General features: G+C 39.3%; 1 protein-coding gene across 1 annotated transcript in view; it reads right to left on the minus strand.

Moving 5' to 3' along the window:
• Positions 1 to 14,146, minus strand: part of WDR49 (WD repeat domain 49) — a 144,135-nt gene that overhangs the window by 107,052 nt on the left and 22,937 nt on the right. Inside the window, 3 exon segments of the mRNA XM_047785863.1 lie at positions 3,102 to 3,276; positions 4,415 to 4,591; positions 10,023 to 10,463. Coding sequence (XP_047641819.1) covers positions 3,102 to 3,276; positions 4,415 to 4,591; positions 10,023 to 10,463 — 793 coding nt within the window.

Consider the following 14,146-nt stretch of genomic DNA (forward strand, 5'->3'; position numbering starts at 1 on the left):
CAGGTTGCTGTAACAAAATACAGACACTGAGTGATTTAAAAAACAGTTATCTCCCACAGTTCTGAAGGCTGGGAAGTCCAAGACCAAGGTACTGAGAGATTTGGTGTCTATTCAGGGTCTACTTCCTAGTGCACAGATGCCCTATTTCTCACCATGCCCTCAGATGGGGAAGAAGTAAGAGAGCTCTCTGGGTTCTCTTTTATAAGGGCACTCATCCTATTGATAAGAAATACACCCTCATGACTTAAGCACCTCCCAAAGACACCATCATGGGGAGGTGGTTGCTAGGACTTTAACATATGGATTTGGTTGGGAGGAGACACAAAAATCCAGTCTGTACATTCTGCCTCTGCCCCTCTTTCCAAATCCATGTCCTTCTCACAAGTAAAATACATCTCAACAGTCATCAAAGTCTTAACTCATTCCAACAATGACTCTAAAGTCTATGTTCAAATCTCATTTAAATATCTGAATCAGACATGGATAAGACTCAGGATACACAGCTGAGACAAATTCTTCTCCAAGCTATGAACTTGTGAAACCAAACCAGTTATATGCATCCAAAACAAAACGGTAGAACAGGTGTGGGATAGGTATTCCCATTTCAAAAGAGAGAAAGAAGAAAGAAAAAGCAATATTATCAGTCTCAAGTAAATTCAAAACCTAACAAGGAAAACTCCATTAAACGTAATGGCTCAAGAATAGCTCTCTTGGGAGTTCCCTTTGTGGCTCAGTAGTAATGAACCTGACTAGTATCTATGAAGATGTGAGTTCGGTCCCTGGCCTCACTCAGTGAGTTAAGGATGCAACATTGCCATGAGCTGTGGTGTAGGTCATGGACACGGCTCAGATCTAGCATTCCTGTGACTGTGGCATAGGCTGGCAGCTGCAGCTCTGATTTGACCCCTAGCCTGGGTACTTCCAGATAACATGGGTGTGGCCCTAAAAAGAATAAAAAATAAAAAAAATAAAAAAAGAATAACCCTCTTGGTCTCATAATCTGCCTTCCAGACCCAGGAGAGTAATGTCACCCCCACAGGCACTGTCCATGCTGTGGCAGTGGCCCCACCCATGCCAAGGCTTCACTGGGCACAGCCTATACCACAGGTCTCTGCAAAGTTCCCCCCACCAAGGCACCAGGTTGGGGAATGCAGGCCCACCTGGACAATAGAGGTGGCCTCATTCACCGTTTGAAACAACTTTGCAATATTTCAGAAGAAAAGATCCGGGAACTCGAAGACAGAGAAATAAAATCTAACTAAACTAAAGCACAATGATTTCAAAAAACAGCTGAATAAAAATGAAAAAGCTCCATAACTTGTTGGACAATGTCAAGCATCTCACATATAAATAATGCGAGTTCGCGACCCAAAAGAGAGAGAAAGAGAAAACACTTTACAAAAAACCACAATAGAAAAATCTTCAGGTTTAATGAAAATGGTAAATTCACATAATCCAAGAATTCAATGAATTCTAATTAGCATAAAGACACATACCAAGAAAACTAAGGCACATCACAATCAAACTGCTTAAAATCAGCAAGAAGAAGAAAATCATATGAAATATTGTACTATGTGTTACAGTAGACACTAAGGAGAATAAAGGACATATTTCCTGCCCTAAGAAGATTATTTTAATTTTAAGTATAAATGTGATTTGCATGTGAGGTATCCAGATTTCCTTCTGGGATTGGGAGGATTTTGACAAAACCAGGATTCTGATGTGTATACAGAAATTTGTAGGAACCCAGGAGCAGAGCCAAAATTGAGAAGTTTGCAAATCACACAAATAACACAGGGAAGAGCTCATCCGACCTGCTGTCTCAGTATTCATATTAGTTTAAGCCCATGGAATGCAATTAATAAACTAAACTTCAGGGAACTTGCTTCAAGTAGATTTCAAGAACTATAATTTTATTACTGTAGTTTATTCAGTCTTTGGTTTATGTATCAAAATATCATGCTTGTTTGGAAACAGCTGTAATACTTCCCTTCACTTTCTAATACTTTCTTGTTTCCATGTTATGAAAACATAACACATAATTGTGTGCCTGTCACACATAGTGGACGACCAAAAATTTTACCTTTTGTCTTTCCCACTATTACTATCATGCCAGAATTAAAGGATAGGTAGAAGGGACTAAAGACATGGTATGATTTATATTGAAGAAAAAAATGCAGAACCCATGTTTCACCATATGGGATATTATTATCATGGGTCATGCATTAAAGAATTAGTTACAAACCCTAAAACTCAAAGAGGGTAAAAATTACCATAAAAGCCAACTGTTGGGTCCATTTTTTGTATCTCTTTTTCAAAGTATATTAGGAATATACCTACAATATAACAATGAGATCAACAGTGTCCATTCTTTTCAGTGGGCATTATTTAACATAGAAGTTTAGAAAGAGAAATTATCAAACTCATTAGTGTCTGAACCAAAGGAGATATTAGGATAGATATTGCATATTTGCATCTTGAACCATCAGATGCAAACTTTATAAAAATTAGGCATATTGCTAATGTAATAAGTTCATTGTTGACTAGGTTATAAGAAAGTCCTGGCCGTCTACAGATGCTGTTTTATGACACGATCCTATCACGTAGAGAACTGACACTCAAGTACTCTGGAGCAGAGCAATTCAATCACTCTACCAAAAAAGAGAAAAAAGAAAATAAAATAAAGAAGATCCCATTGTGAAGGCAGTCAAACTAATACACTTCCCATAAGAACATAAAGAAAGCAAAGGAGTGTTTTGAAGGCTCTTGTTAAATTCTTTTGGTCAGTAGACCCAAATGTGACTACATGAAATAACTTAGGATCAGAGTTGGGTTGAAGTTAAATGGATTCTGTGACAATTTTCTCCCCTCTCTTGAGATGTCTTGAGTGAAGAGTTCACTTTAATTAATTGTATGAGGCTTAAATTTTCGATGGAAAGGAAAGACATTGTGCAGGGGATAGCAGAGTCCAGGCCAGAACCTCCAAGGAATCAATTATTAATTTCTAGACTTGAACATTGTGTGTGAAACACTTTCATCAAAGTATATAAATGTATAAGTCTAAAGTAACTGTTTCTTTCATTGCTGTTTAAATGCAGTACCTTGTCTGACCCAATCTCCACGATGAAGTTTATGCTCTAATGTATAGCAACATTAATGATACCCAGAGAGCAGCTCTGCCCAGTGAATGGTCACAGTAGCTTCTTCATCTTCACATGCACTAGCTGGACGCTCGAAAAGGGAAATCAAGGCTGTTGTGAAAGCAATTACCTGAACCTTGAGAGAGAGATTGAAAGAAAAACAAGCACAGGTAGGGTAACTGTTGCAAGAAGATTCTATGTTCTTTAAGACTAATAAAGAATGGATATTGAATTAATAACAATTTTAATATTATTTAAAGGATGCAGTCAGTTATATGAAAAGACATTATGGGAAGTTCCCATTGTGGCTCAGTAGGTTAAGAACCTGACTAGTTAGTATCCATGAGAATGCAGGCTCAATCCGTGGTCTCACTCAGTGTGTTAAGGATCCGGCACTGCCAAAAGCTGCAGGGTAGGTCAAAGATGCAGATTGGGTTGGGTGTTGCTGTGGCTGTGGTGTAAGCCGGCAGCTATAGTTCTGCTTTGACCCCCTGCCTTGGAACTTCCATATGCAGCAGTTGTGGCCCAAAAAGAGAAAAAAAAAAAAGACCTTAGTAAGGCAAAATTACCAAGGATATTTTATTTGATTGCTTTTTTGATATACTTGTCACTAAAACCAGTAAGGATGAAAAGCTTACACAATTAAACCAGTAAGGATGAAAAGCTTACACAATTATGAAAAGAAATTGGTCAAATTAGACTCCTTCAGTATTCACAGCCATATTCTACTGTCATTCAGTAAGAAGTAATTTTTCAGAGGTCAGGTGGAATTTGATAGGAAGATAGAAATCATTGTATACAATGTCTGGGTTTCAATGCTTCCCCCAACAATGCATCTGTCCCTTTGTTACATAACACAGGAAACAAGCATTTCCCAGGAGCCTACTACTGGGAAGCCTGAAACCTTATAAATGAAAATCTGAATAATAAATTTGAAAGAGTTATGAGAGATAAATTTAGACTTTCATATTAAATGTTTGTTAACATTGAGATCTAATAGATTAAGCACCCTATGGTGAAAAAGTTAGCAAATATTTTTTTCTAAATAAGGAAAATGAGACTATAAAATAGGCAAGAAAACCACAGTGAAGACTGGTTTTCATATGTAAGAAACGGACTTGTGACCTAACCCATCTTTTTCATGTCCAAGATATGTGGCCTTATGATCTACAACATATTTCAATTAAGTCACATTCATTGCATTCTATTTCTATTTTGAGCTACTGTTGGATGATTACATCCAGAGTGTTCACCCTTAGCCTTCCCTCACTTACCTTTCCGGTTATGTCCCCAAAAGAAAGAATTGACTCATTGGCATCAAGAGGGTCATACCAATAATCCATGCAAATTGGTGTTCCTTTCAGGCCTTGGAGTCTATACTGACAAGGAAATTCTTCTTTGGACAATAGATCATAGAAACAAATCTCTTTACTTGTAAAAGCCACAGCTATCTAAAAGTAAAGTAGAATGTCATAAAACATCTCTGATAGATTTAGTGAAATAAATATGAAAAGCAGACATGCAAATCTTAGCACCAAATCAGCCATTTTCACCTGAGGGTCCTTTAACAGTATCACAAAAGTACAGCCTGATGACACAAGTGGGCTTTATCCTAACCTTGGACTCTAGCCAAGGAAAAAACTTTCCCCATTTAAATATACTTTCTTCCCTGTCCTCACTTGACAGACCCACCAACTCTTCTACTCCCAGATGACTAGATTACTAATCACATAAGAAAAACAAAGACATACAGGGCTACAGCATCACAAAATTACACGAGAAATTTTACAAGCTATGTTTTATGACCAAGCAGAGGCTTTCGCAGAAATTAATTAAAAACTCTGTAAACAGCCTTTCTAAGTCAGATAAAATCCTAAAAGCAATTTAAGAAAGGGTAAATAAATTTGTCAATAAAATTAGCAAAACTTTAGCTAGACTATCCCAACGAAAAGAAAGAGAGAAAGGATACATAGTACTCAATTCAGAAATAAAAGAGTGGACATTACCATCAACCATACACAAATAAAAAAGGATTAGAAGATAATATCATAAACGATTGTAAGCCAACAAATCACATAATTGAAATGAAGTGCATAAATGCCTAAAAATGCAAAAACTACCTAAACTTAAGAAGAAATAGAAAATCTCAGCTGACGTATAACAAATAAAAAGATTGAATTCATAATCAAAAACACGCAAAGGAAATCCCAGGCCCGGATGGCTTTTCATTAATAAACTCTACCAAACATTTAAAGAATTAAACCCAGTATTTCTCAAACTCTTCCCCAAACTAGAAGTGGAAGGAACACTTCCCAAATCATTTTATGAGGCCAGTATTTCCTAATACCAAAATCACACAAAGACACACAAGAAAAGAAAACTACAGAGCAATATTTATAATGAAAATGGATGTAAAAATCTTCAACTAGGAGTTCCTGTTGTGGGCTCAGCAGAAACAAATCTAACCAGCATCCATGAGGAAGCAGGTTAAATCCGATCCCTGGCCTTGCTCAGTGGGTTAAGGATTCGGTGTTGCCTTGAGCTGTGGTGTAGGTCGCAGATGCAGCTCAGATCCTGCATTGCTGTGGCTGTGGCGTAGGCCTGCAGCTATAGCTCCAATTTGACCCCTAGTCTGGAAAACTCCGTATACTGTGGATGTGTCCCTAAAAAGACAAAAATAAAAATAAAAATAAAATTCTTCAACTAAATACCAGCAAAGAGTATCCAGCGACATATAAAAAAGATTATAGTCTGAACAAGTAATGTTTGCACCAGTGTAGGGAAGCAACATTTGCCACCTCAAAATATGTCTCTTTGGTATGAGGATTAATTTAGGTTATTTTTTAAAAAGAGAAGGCTCAAGAAGTTTCTCTTTTTACCTCCCCCTTAGCTTCCTAAAGAATACATATAAAGGGTCCCTTCCTGGAATAGAACCATCACCAGAGATATCTGCAAAGACCACACAGGCCAGGTGACTGTGAGTCCCAGGGTCTCCCCATGATCCAGCAAACATTTATATACCAAACATTTGCTTTTCCATCTCCATGTGAATTGCCTTCCTCCCCTTTGATATCCCAAACCACTACCCCAACATGCTCTTTTGTCTTTAGCTAAAGATGGTACTTAAAGTGAGGGCTTTGGCCATTGAGTAAATTACTCTGTTTTCCTAGGTCCCTTCCATATATAAATGTTAGTAGACTTTCATTTGATTCGCCCTGTAAATCTCTCTCATGTTAGTGTAATTATTAGACCAACCAATAGAACCTGGAAGGGTAGAGGAAAATTTCTTTCTCCCAGCACCTGAAATGCCAGCTTAGTTTAACACACAAATATCAAGAAATGTAACACACCATATCAACAGACTAAAGGACAAAATCTGTGTGATCATTTCTTTCTCCCAGCACCTGAAATGCCAGCTTAGTTTAACACACAAATATCAAGAAATGTAACACACCATATCAACAGACTAAAGGACAAAATCTGTGTGATCATCTCAATAGATCCAAAAATGCATTTAATAAAACCCAATGCATTTTCATGATAAAAATATTCATCGAATCAGGAACAGGAAGAAACTCAATAAAGAGCATGTACAAAAACAAAAACCTATAGTAGCCGATATCATACTTAATCGTGAAAACCTGAATGTCCTCTCCCTGAGATCAGAAATGAGATGAGGACGTTCACTCTCACCACTTCTATTCAACATTTTGCTGGAGTTTCTCACCAGGGAAATTAGGCAAGAAAAAGAAATAGGAGTTCCTGTCATGGCTCAGCGGAAATGAATCTGACTGGTATCCATGAGGACACAGGTTCAATCCCTGGCCTCACTCAGCATTGCTGTGAGCTGTGGTGTAAGCCACAGATGCAGCTCGGATCCCATGCTGCTATGGCTGTGGTGTAGGCCGGCAGCTACAGCTCCAATTTGACCCTTAGTCTGGGAACCTCCATATGCCACTAGTATGGCCCTAAAAAGACAAGAAGGGAGGAAGGAAGAAGGAAGGAGGAAGGTAAGGAAGGAAGGAAGACAGGAGTAAGTGCAGTAAGGAGAAGTATTGAGTGCTGGCGGGAGGAGAGGTAGGTTCAGCTCCCTTACGTCCGTCACTTCCTTCCTTTCCTTGCCCTCCCTCCCGCCCCGCCCTCCCGCCCCGACACTGCCTGCCCTCCCCACCCCCCCCCCCGCCTCCTCCCTCCCTCCCACCCTCTCCTTACCCCTCCCTCCCGTCCCTCCCTCTCCCTCCATCCCTCCCTCCCATCCCTCCCTCCCTCCCCACCCTCCCGCCCGCCTCCCCGCCCGCCCTGCCTTCCTCCTTCCGTGCCTAGCTTCTCCCCTCCCGGCCCGCCTCCCTCCCTCCCGCACGTGCCACTCCCCCCCCCCTCCCTCCTCCACTCCGCCACCCCAGCCCTCCCCTCACTCCGCGTCCCGCTAAGCCCCCTGCCTTCCTTCCTTCCTTTCATCCGGTTGAAAAGAGTTAATCTATGTGTGACCTGGGGCAAATTTCACAACCTCTCATTGCCCAGACTTTCCTTACTAAAGTGGGAATAATATCCCCTTCGTGGTGATCTTGAGAGTTACTGGAGCAAGCCATGTTACAGAGGAAGCCAATGATCATGACAATCCTCCTTTACGGTTCTAAGCAGCAGAACATACTACATCCCACTTAAAAGAATCTGGATCTTTGGAGAAATGGCTGACTCTGGGTCTGATATAATAAATATACAAAATGATTCTGGAACATCTTATTATACCAGGAAACAAGGAAGCTTTGAAAGCTGCTAGGGTTATCTTAGAAAAGACTCTGAAGCTGACTTGTGTTAGTTCCATTCTCCAAAGATGGTACAATTTAGGGGATGTAATGATAACTCAGATTAGTTCAAACCTACAAGTTTGCAGGGATAGTGACATCAGTAATGATAGTAGTACCCTTTTTTCATCTCTGGAGGATATTTGAAAAACTAGCTAATTATTTTTAATATTGGCACATAAGGTAAAGAATTAGACATTTATCCTGCCTTTGCTATACAATTTGTGATACATGACAACTAAACAGACAATGAAAATTTCTTTTTATAGAGGTATTCCTTCAGCTTAGAAAGAAAGAGGAAATGGGAGTTCCTGTTGTGGCTTGGCAGGTTAAAAACCTGGCTAGTATCCATGAGGATGTGGGTTCAATCCCTGCCCTCACTCAGTGAGTCCAGGATCCAGCATTGCTACAAGATGTGGCATAGGTCACACATGTGGCTCAGATCTGGCGTTGCTGTGGCTGTGGAGTAGGCTGGCAGCTGCAGCTCGGATTCAACCCCTACCTTGAGAATTTCAGTATGCCACAGGTGTGGCCCAAAAAAGAAAAAGAAAAAAAAAAGAGGAAATGATGAAATCAGAATATCATCTTGCTGGAGTCCCCATTGTGGCATAGTGGAAACAAATCTGACTAGAATCCATGAGGATTCGGGCTCGATCCCTGGCCTCACTCGGTGGGTCAAGTATCCGGTGTTGTGGCAAGCTGTGGTGTAGATTGCAGACTCAGCTCGGATCCCAAATTGCCTTGGCTGCGGCATAAGCTGGCAGCTGCAGCTCAGATTCAAACCCTAGCCTAGGAACTTCCATATGCCGGGGTGTGGCCCTAAAAAAAAAAAAAAAATATCATCTTGCAACCCCTAATAAGTTGATGGATGTAGGAACAGTAAGCAATAACTGTTAACATCCCAAGAACAGAAAGAACAAGGCATTTTGTGCCTCCTGACTGAGAAAGATCTATTCCAAAACAAACCAACCATCGAGGCTTTAGACCTGACTAATGATTTACCGGAAATACAAGGAGCATGTGGCCCTGTTAAACAACTCCCCATTAAATATAATCTGCTAAATCCACACTACCAGAAACTCTAAAGGACAAACAGTTAGTTTCTTTAAAAAAAATATCAACAGCAACACCAACAACAAAAATACAAAAATAAAGACAAGACGGAGGAAAACGTGTGGATCAAAAAAGATGTATCGACCATTCACATGTTTGGACCTTACCCAGATCTTGATTCAAACAGTCAAACAATTAACAAACTATTAAAAAAATCATAAAACTAGGAAATATGTACATGACTAGATATTTGATGATATTAAGGAATTATTGCTGCTGATATGGTATTATGGTTATGCTAAAAAGAGAGAATTTTAGAAATACTGACATATTTACTGATTAAAAGATTGGATGTTTTGAATTTCAACAGAGGGAAAATATAGATGAAAAAAGATTGGCTGTGATTTGGAAATGGCTAAGGATGGACATTGGTTCTTAATGCTATTATCTCTGTGTGTGTGCTTCAATTTTTTTCATAGTAAAATGTACCACCTGCTTAATGGAAAATGCTAAAGATATGATGTTTTAAGCTACATTCTTCCCTCACAAACTGATTTTCCTTTCAGTATTTTTTCTCTCTCATAGGTATATTTATATGAGGATTGGAACTGAATGGGCCCTACCAATAAAAATTAAGAAAGAGACTAGTACAATGGTCAAATTCAGATAAGCAGCTTCTTGAAATTGCACTGCAGCTTCTCAGCTCTGCATATAGATCCCTGACTCTGTTAAAAACTAGAGTTGTAAGGGACTTATCAGTTAATAATGCAACATAGCCTCATTTGGGATGGAACCAAGAATCTGAGTCACTATCAGCCTTGTCCCTTAAAGGCACACAACAGGAGAGTCTGTGAAATGGAATAAGGCACTTGGCTTTACCCGCATTCCCTCCAGGCCAGATGAGAGGTACCAGAGTAATGCAGCTCTCTGTCACAGCTAGTGATATATGTGCTATTGATCGGGAGCCCTGTCCCATCATTTTTCCCTTTGACAAGCAATAAATTTATTTATAAAGACTTTCTACCTTGTTTACATTTTCCAGAGAAACCATACTTGTCACCCACAGGTGTTTAAGCCTGGTGGCATCAGAAGTGATGGGAAGTGTTTCTTGCAGCTTTAAATTCTCTCCCCAGATTCCTAATAAACCTTCCTTACTGATGGTCAGATAACGGCTTGAACTTTTTAGGAAAATTACTTTTTGAATGGTGTCCTTGTGCTTCACTGGGAGGAACTCCAGGTCTTTCCACTGGGGAACCACCATTGCCTTGGATTGTTCATCTTTCTCATAAAGTGTTAACAATATAAATGAAGTCAGCTTGTCCCAGTTAATGAAGCCATCTTGGGCCACATCCACTTTATCAAAGAGCTCTCCGTAGTCTTCCTTGGTGCCCCAACCAACAATCTCTGTCATCCTCTGCGTAAATTCTTCTCTGGACATACAGATGGTTTGACTTGGCTCTGAGGACTAGAAACAAGAATAAAAACCAGACAACAGTGAAAGCATCCTAAGTACCAGAGCACTGTGTTACCCCCAAAGGTGGGGCTAATCAGCGATTCCTCTAAGATGAAAAGAAAAATGCCTTCTACTTCATCATAGTGTTATACTTAAGTGAATTTGGGCTGCGGAGTAAATAATTGATAGGCCTACAAGCTGACATCCTCAATCGCAGATGTCCTTTTTAACCAGCAGAGGGAGGTAGGGGCATCAGACTGATGCGGGGCTGTACAGCAAGAATTGCAGATGACCTGTAGAAGCTGGACAAAGCCAGGAAAGAGATAATCTCATAGAGACTCCAGAAGACCATCCTAACAACACCTTGATTTTAGCCCTGTAACACCCATTTTGGAATTCTGAGCTGCAGAACTATAACATAACAAATTTCCAAGTTTTAAGCTATTAAGTTTGTCATGATTTGTTATAGCATCAATAGGAAATGGATACAGTGGTTTAGAGAAAATGGGTGAATCCTTGAAGCCAGTAATATCACATCACATGAAGTGTTCAACCAAGGGCAACAAGGCACTTCTATAAATACACCATTACAGAAACAATGAAACTTTATACTTTTTATATTGATTTTTGTTATTCATGGTCGTTATGTCTATAAAATCTCTACAAACAGTAAATTAGCAGATCCTGAACCATGGCTCCTATGAGAAACACAGGGTTAGGTTTCTGTGAGCCTCTGGTCACAATATTTTCATCAACTGGTCGATTCATAATTTTGTTTTATGTCTGTTTCCACTGAAAGTCATTTTAAAATATATTGTTAATTAACACTGATTTCATGGTCAAGACTGAATGAAGCTTATCTAACACACGTATTTTCTCCATAGACACATCTCAGCCTTCTTATACTTTGAAACACTAGACAAAACTTTACACTACACTTTGTAACAGTGAAATCACCAAAAAAGAAGCACAAAATGCAAAAACTTGGCACTAAATAGAGCACAAATAGGACACTTGTCCACAGTATGACAGCTAGAATAAGAAGACAGAGTGTTGCAGTGTTTGCCCTCAACATGGAACAGGCACACTGGAAGACTGCAATTTTTCACCACTCTGTACAAGTCCATGAATGACCATGAAGGTTCCCTGAGTGTTGATTTTGGGGTTACAAATAAATGGCAGCAAGTAGGCAAATTCACAAATACAGAATCTGTGAATAATGAGAACCATCTGTATTTCAAATAGGTATATAGCTTCATACTAGTCAGCTGTTTGGTTTGCTGAGCTTCACCATGAGGGAATCTACTTTCCTACTACCTCAGTGGCAGAGTCAGCATAGACAATATGCCCTGGAAGGCAGCATATTGTGAGCAGTTCAAACAATTGTAGGTTTAATCCTGGTTCCACCAGAAATTGTGAACCAGTACTGGCAAGTTGCTTCACTGTTGAGGCTTAATTTTTTCCCATCTGTGAAGTGGACATAGCAAAATATCAGTCTCAAGAAATTTATTGTGAAGGTGAAATGATATACCCATACACACAAGGAAAAAAAATGACACAATTCAAAACACATTTATGATAAAAACTTTCAGTAAACTAAAAATGAAGGAAATGACCCCAACCTGATAAAGAATATCTGCCAAAAACGTACAGCTAGCAACATACTTACTGGTGAGAAAATTGTAGAATTCCTACTAAGATCAGCTATAAGACAAGGATGTCTTCCTCTCACCAGTGCTTTTCAACATTATGTTGGAAGCTCTAATTAATGCAATTAAAACAAGAAAAGGAAGTAAAAGTATAAAGATTGGCAAGAAAAAAATAAAACTGTCTTTGTTCACAGATGACATGATCACCTATGGAGAAAATCTAAGAATCAACAAAAAACCTCTGGAACTAATAAGTGATTATAGCAAGATTGTAGGATACAGCAATAATATATACAAGGCAATTGCTTTCTTATGAACCTGAAATGAACACATAGAATTTGATACTAAAACCACAATATCATTTGACATGAGCATTCTCAAAAATGAAATGCATATAAATCTAACAAAATGTGTATAAAATGATATGAGGGAAACCACAAAACTTCTATCAACATGATCAAGAAGTGAATAATTGGAGAGATATTGCATGTTCATAGGTAGGAAGACAATATTGTCAATATCTCAGTTCTTCCCAATATAATCTATAGATTCCATGCAATTCCAATCAAAACCTCAAGAAGTTATCTGGTAGATTTTGACAAGCTGATTCAAAGTTTGGCTGGAGAGACCAAAGACTGAGCTAACACAATCTTGAAGGACAAGAACAAGCTGGAGGAATGACTCTACCTAACTTGAAGACGTATTTTAAAACAACAGTAACCAAGACAGTATGCTATTGGCATAAGAATATACAACTAGGGAGTTCCCCCCGTGGCACAGTGGGATAAGAATCCAATTGTGATGGCTCTGTTCACTGAGGAGGTGCGGGTTTGATCCCCCTGCCTGGTACTGTGGGTTAAAGGATCCAGGGTTCTCATAGTTTCGGCACAGGTATCAGCTGCAGGAACAAAAGAGGATGTACAGCTAGCTCAATGAAACAGAAGGGAATGCCCAGAAATAGGCCCATATAAATATAGTCAACTGATCTTTGACAAAGGACCTAAGGCAATACAATGGAAAAAGATATTTTTTAAAAAATGGAGTTAGCATAACTCAACATCCACATAGAGAAAAAAAAACAAAAAAAAAAAACAAGAATCTAGAAACAGACCTGATACTGTTCACAAAGATTAACTCATAAAAAATTACAGACTAAAACATAAAACACAAAACCATAAAACTCCTAGAAGATAACATAGAAGCAAACTAAATGATCTTGAGTTTGGTGATAACTTTTTAGATGCAACACTAGTGACACAGTACATGAAAGAAATAATTCATAATCTGGATTTCACTAAAATGTAGGAGTTCCTTGGAGTTCCCTTCGTGGCGCAGTGGTTAATGAATCTGACTGGGAACCATGAGGTTGTGGGTTTGGTCCCTGGCCTTGCTCAGTGCGTTGGGGATCCAGCATTGCTGTGAGCTGAGGTGTGCGTTGCAGACACAGCTTGGATCCCACGTTGCTCTGGCTCTGGCATAAGCCGGTGGCTACAGCTCCCATTAGCCCCCTAGCCTGGGAATCTCCATGTGCCGAGGGAGCAGCCCTAGAAAAGGCAAAAAAAGAAAAAAAGAAAAAAAAAATCAAACATTAAAAAAAAAATGTAGGAGTTCCTGTCATGGTGCAGTGGAAATGAATCTGACTAGTAACCATGAGGTTTCAGGTTCGATCCCTGGACTCGCTCAGTAGGTTAAGGATCTGGCGTTGCCGAGAGCTGTGGTGTAGGTCAAAGTCGCGGCTCGGATCCTGCGTTGCTGTGGCTATAGCTCAGGCCAGCAGCTGTAGCTCCAATTCTACCCCTAGCCTTGGAACCTCCATATGCTGAGGATGCAGCCCTAAAAAAGCAATCAATCAATCAATCAATCAATCAATAAAATGTAAAGCCTGCTCATGAAAAACAATGTCAAGAGAGTTAGAAGACAAGCCATAGACAAGGGGGAAATATTTTCAAAAGACAAAATAATTCATCCAGCACATACAAAGAATTCTTAAAGGTCAACAATAAGAAAACAAACAATCCAATTAAAACTGGGCCAAAGACATTAATA

Source organism: Phacochoerus africanus, chromosome 1 (assembly GCF_016906955.1).
Source record: "Phacochoerus africanus isolate WHEZ1 chromosome 1, ROS_Pafr_v1, whole genome shotgun sequence".
Classification (NCBI taxonomy): Eukaryota; Metazoa; Chordata; class Mammalia; order Artiodactyla; family Suidae; genus Phacochoerus; species Phacochoerus africanus.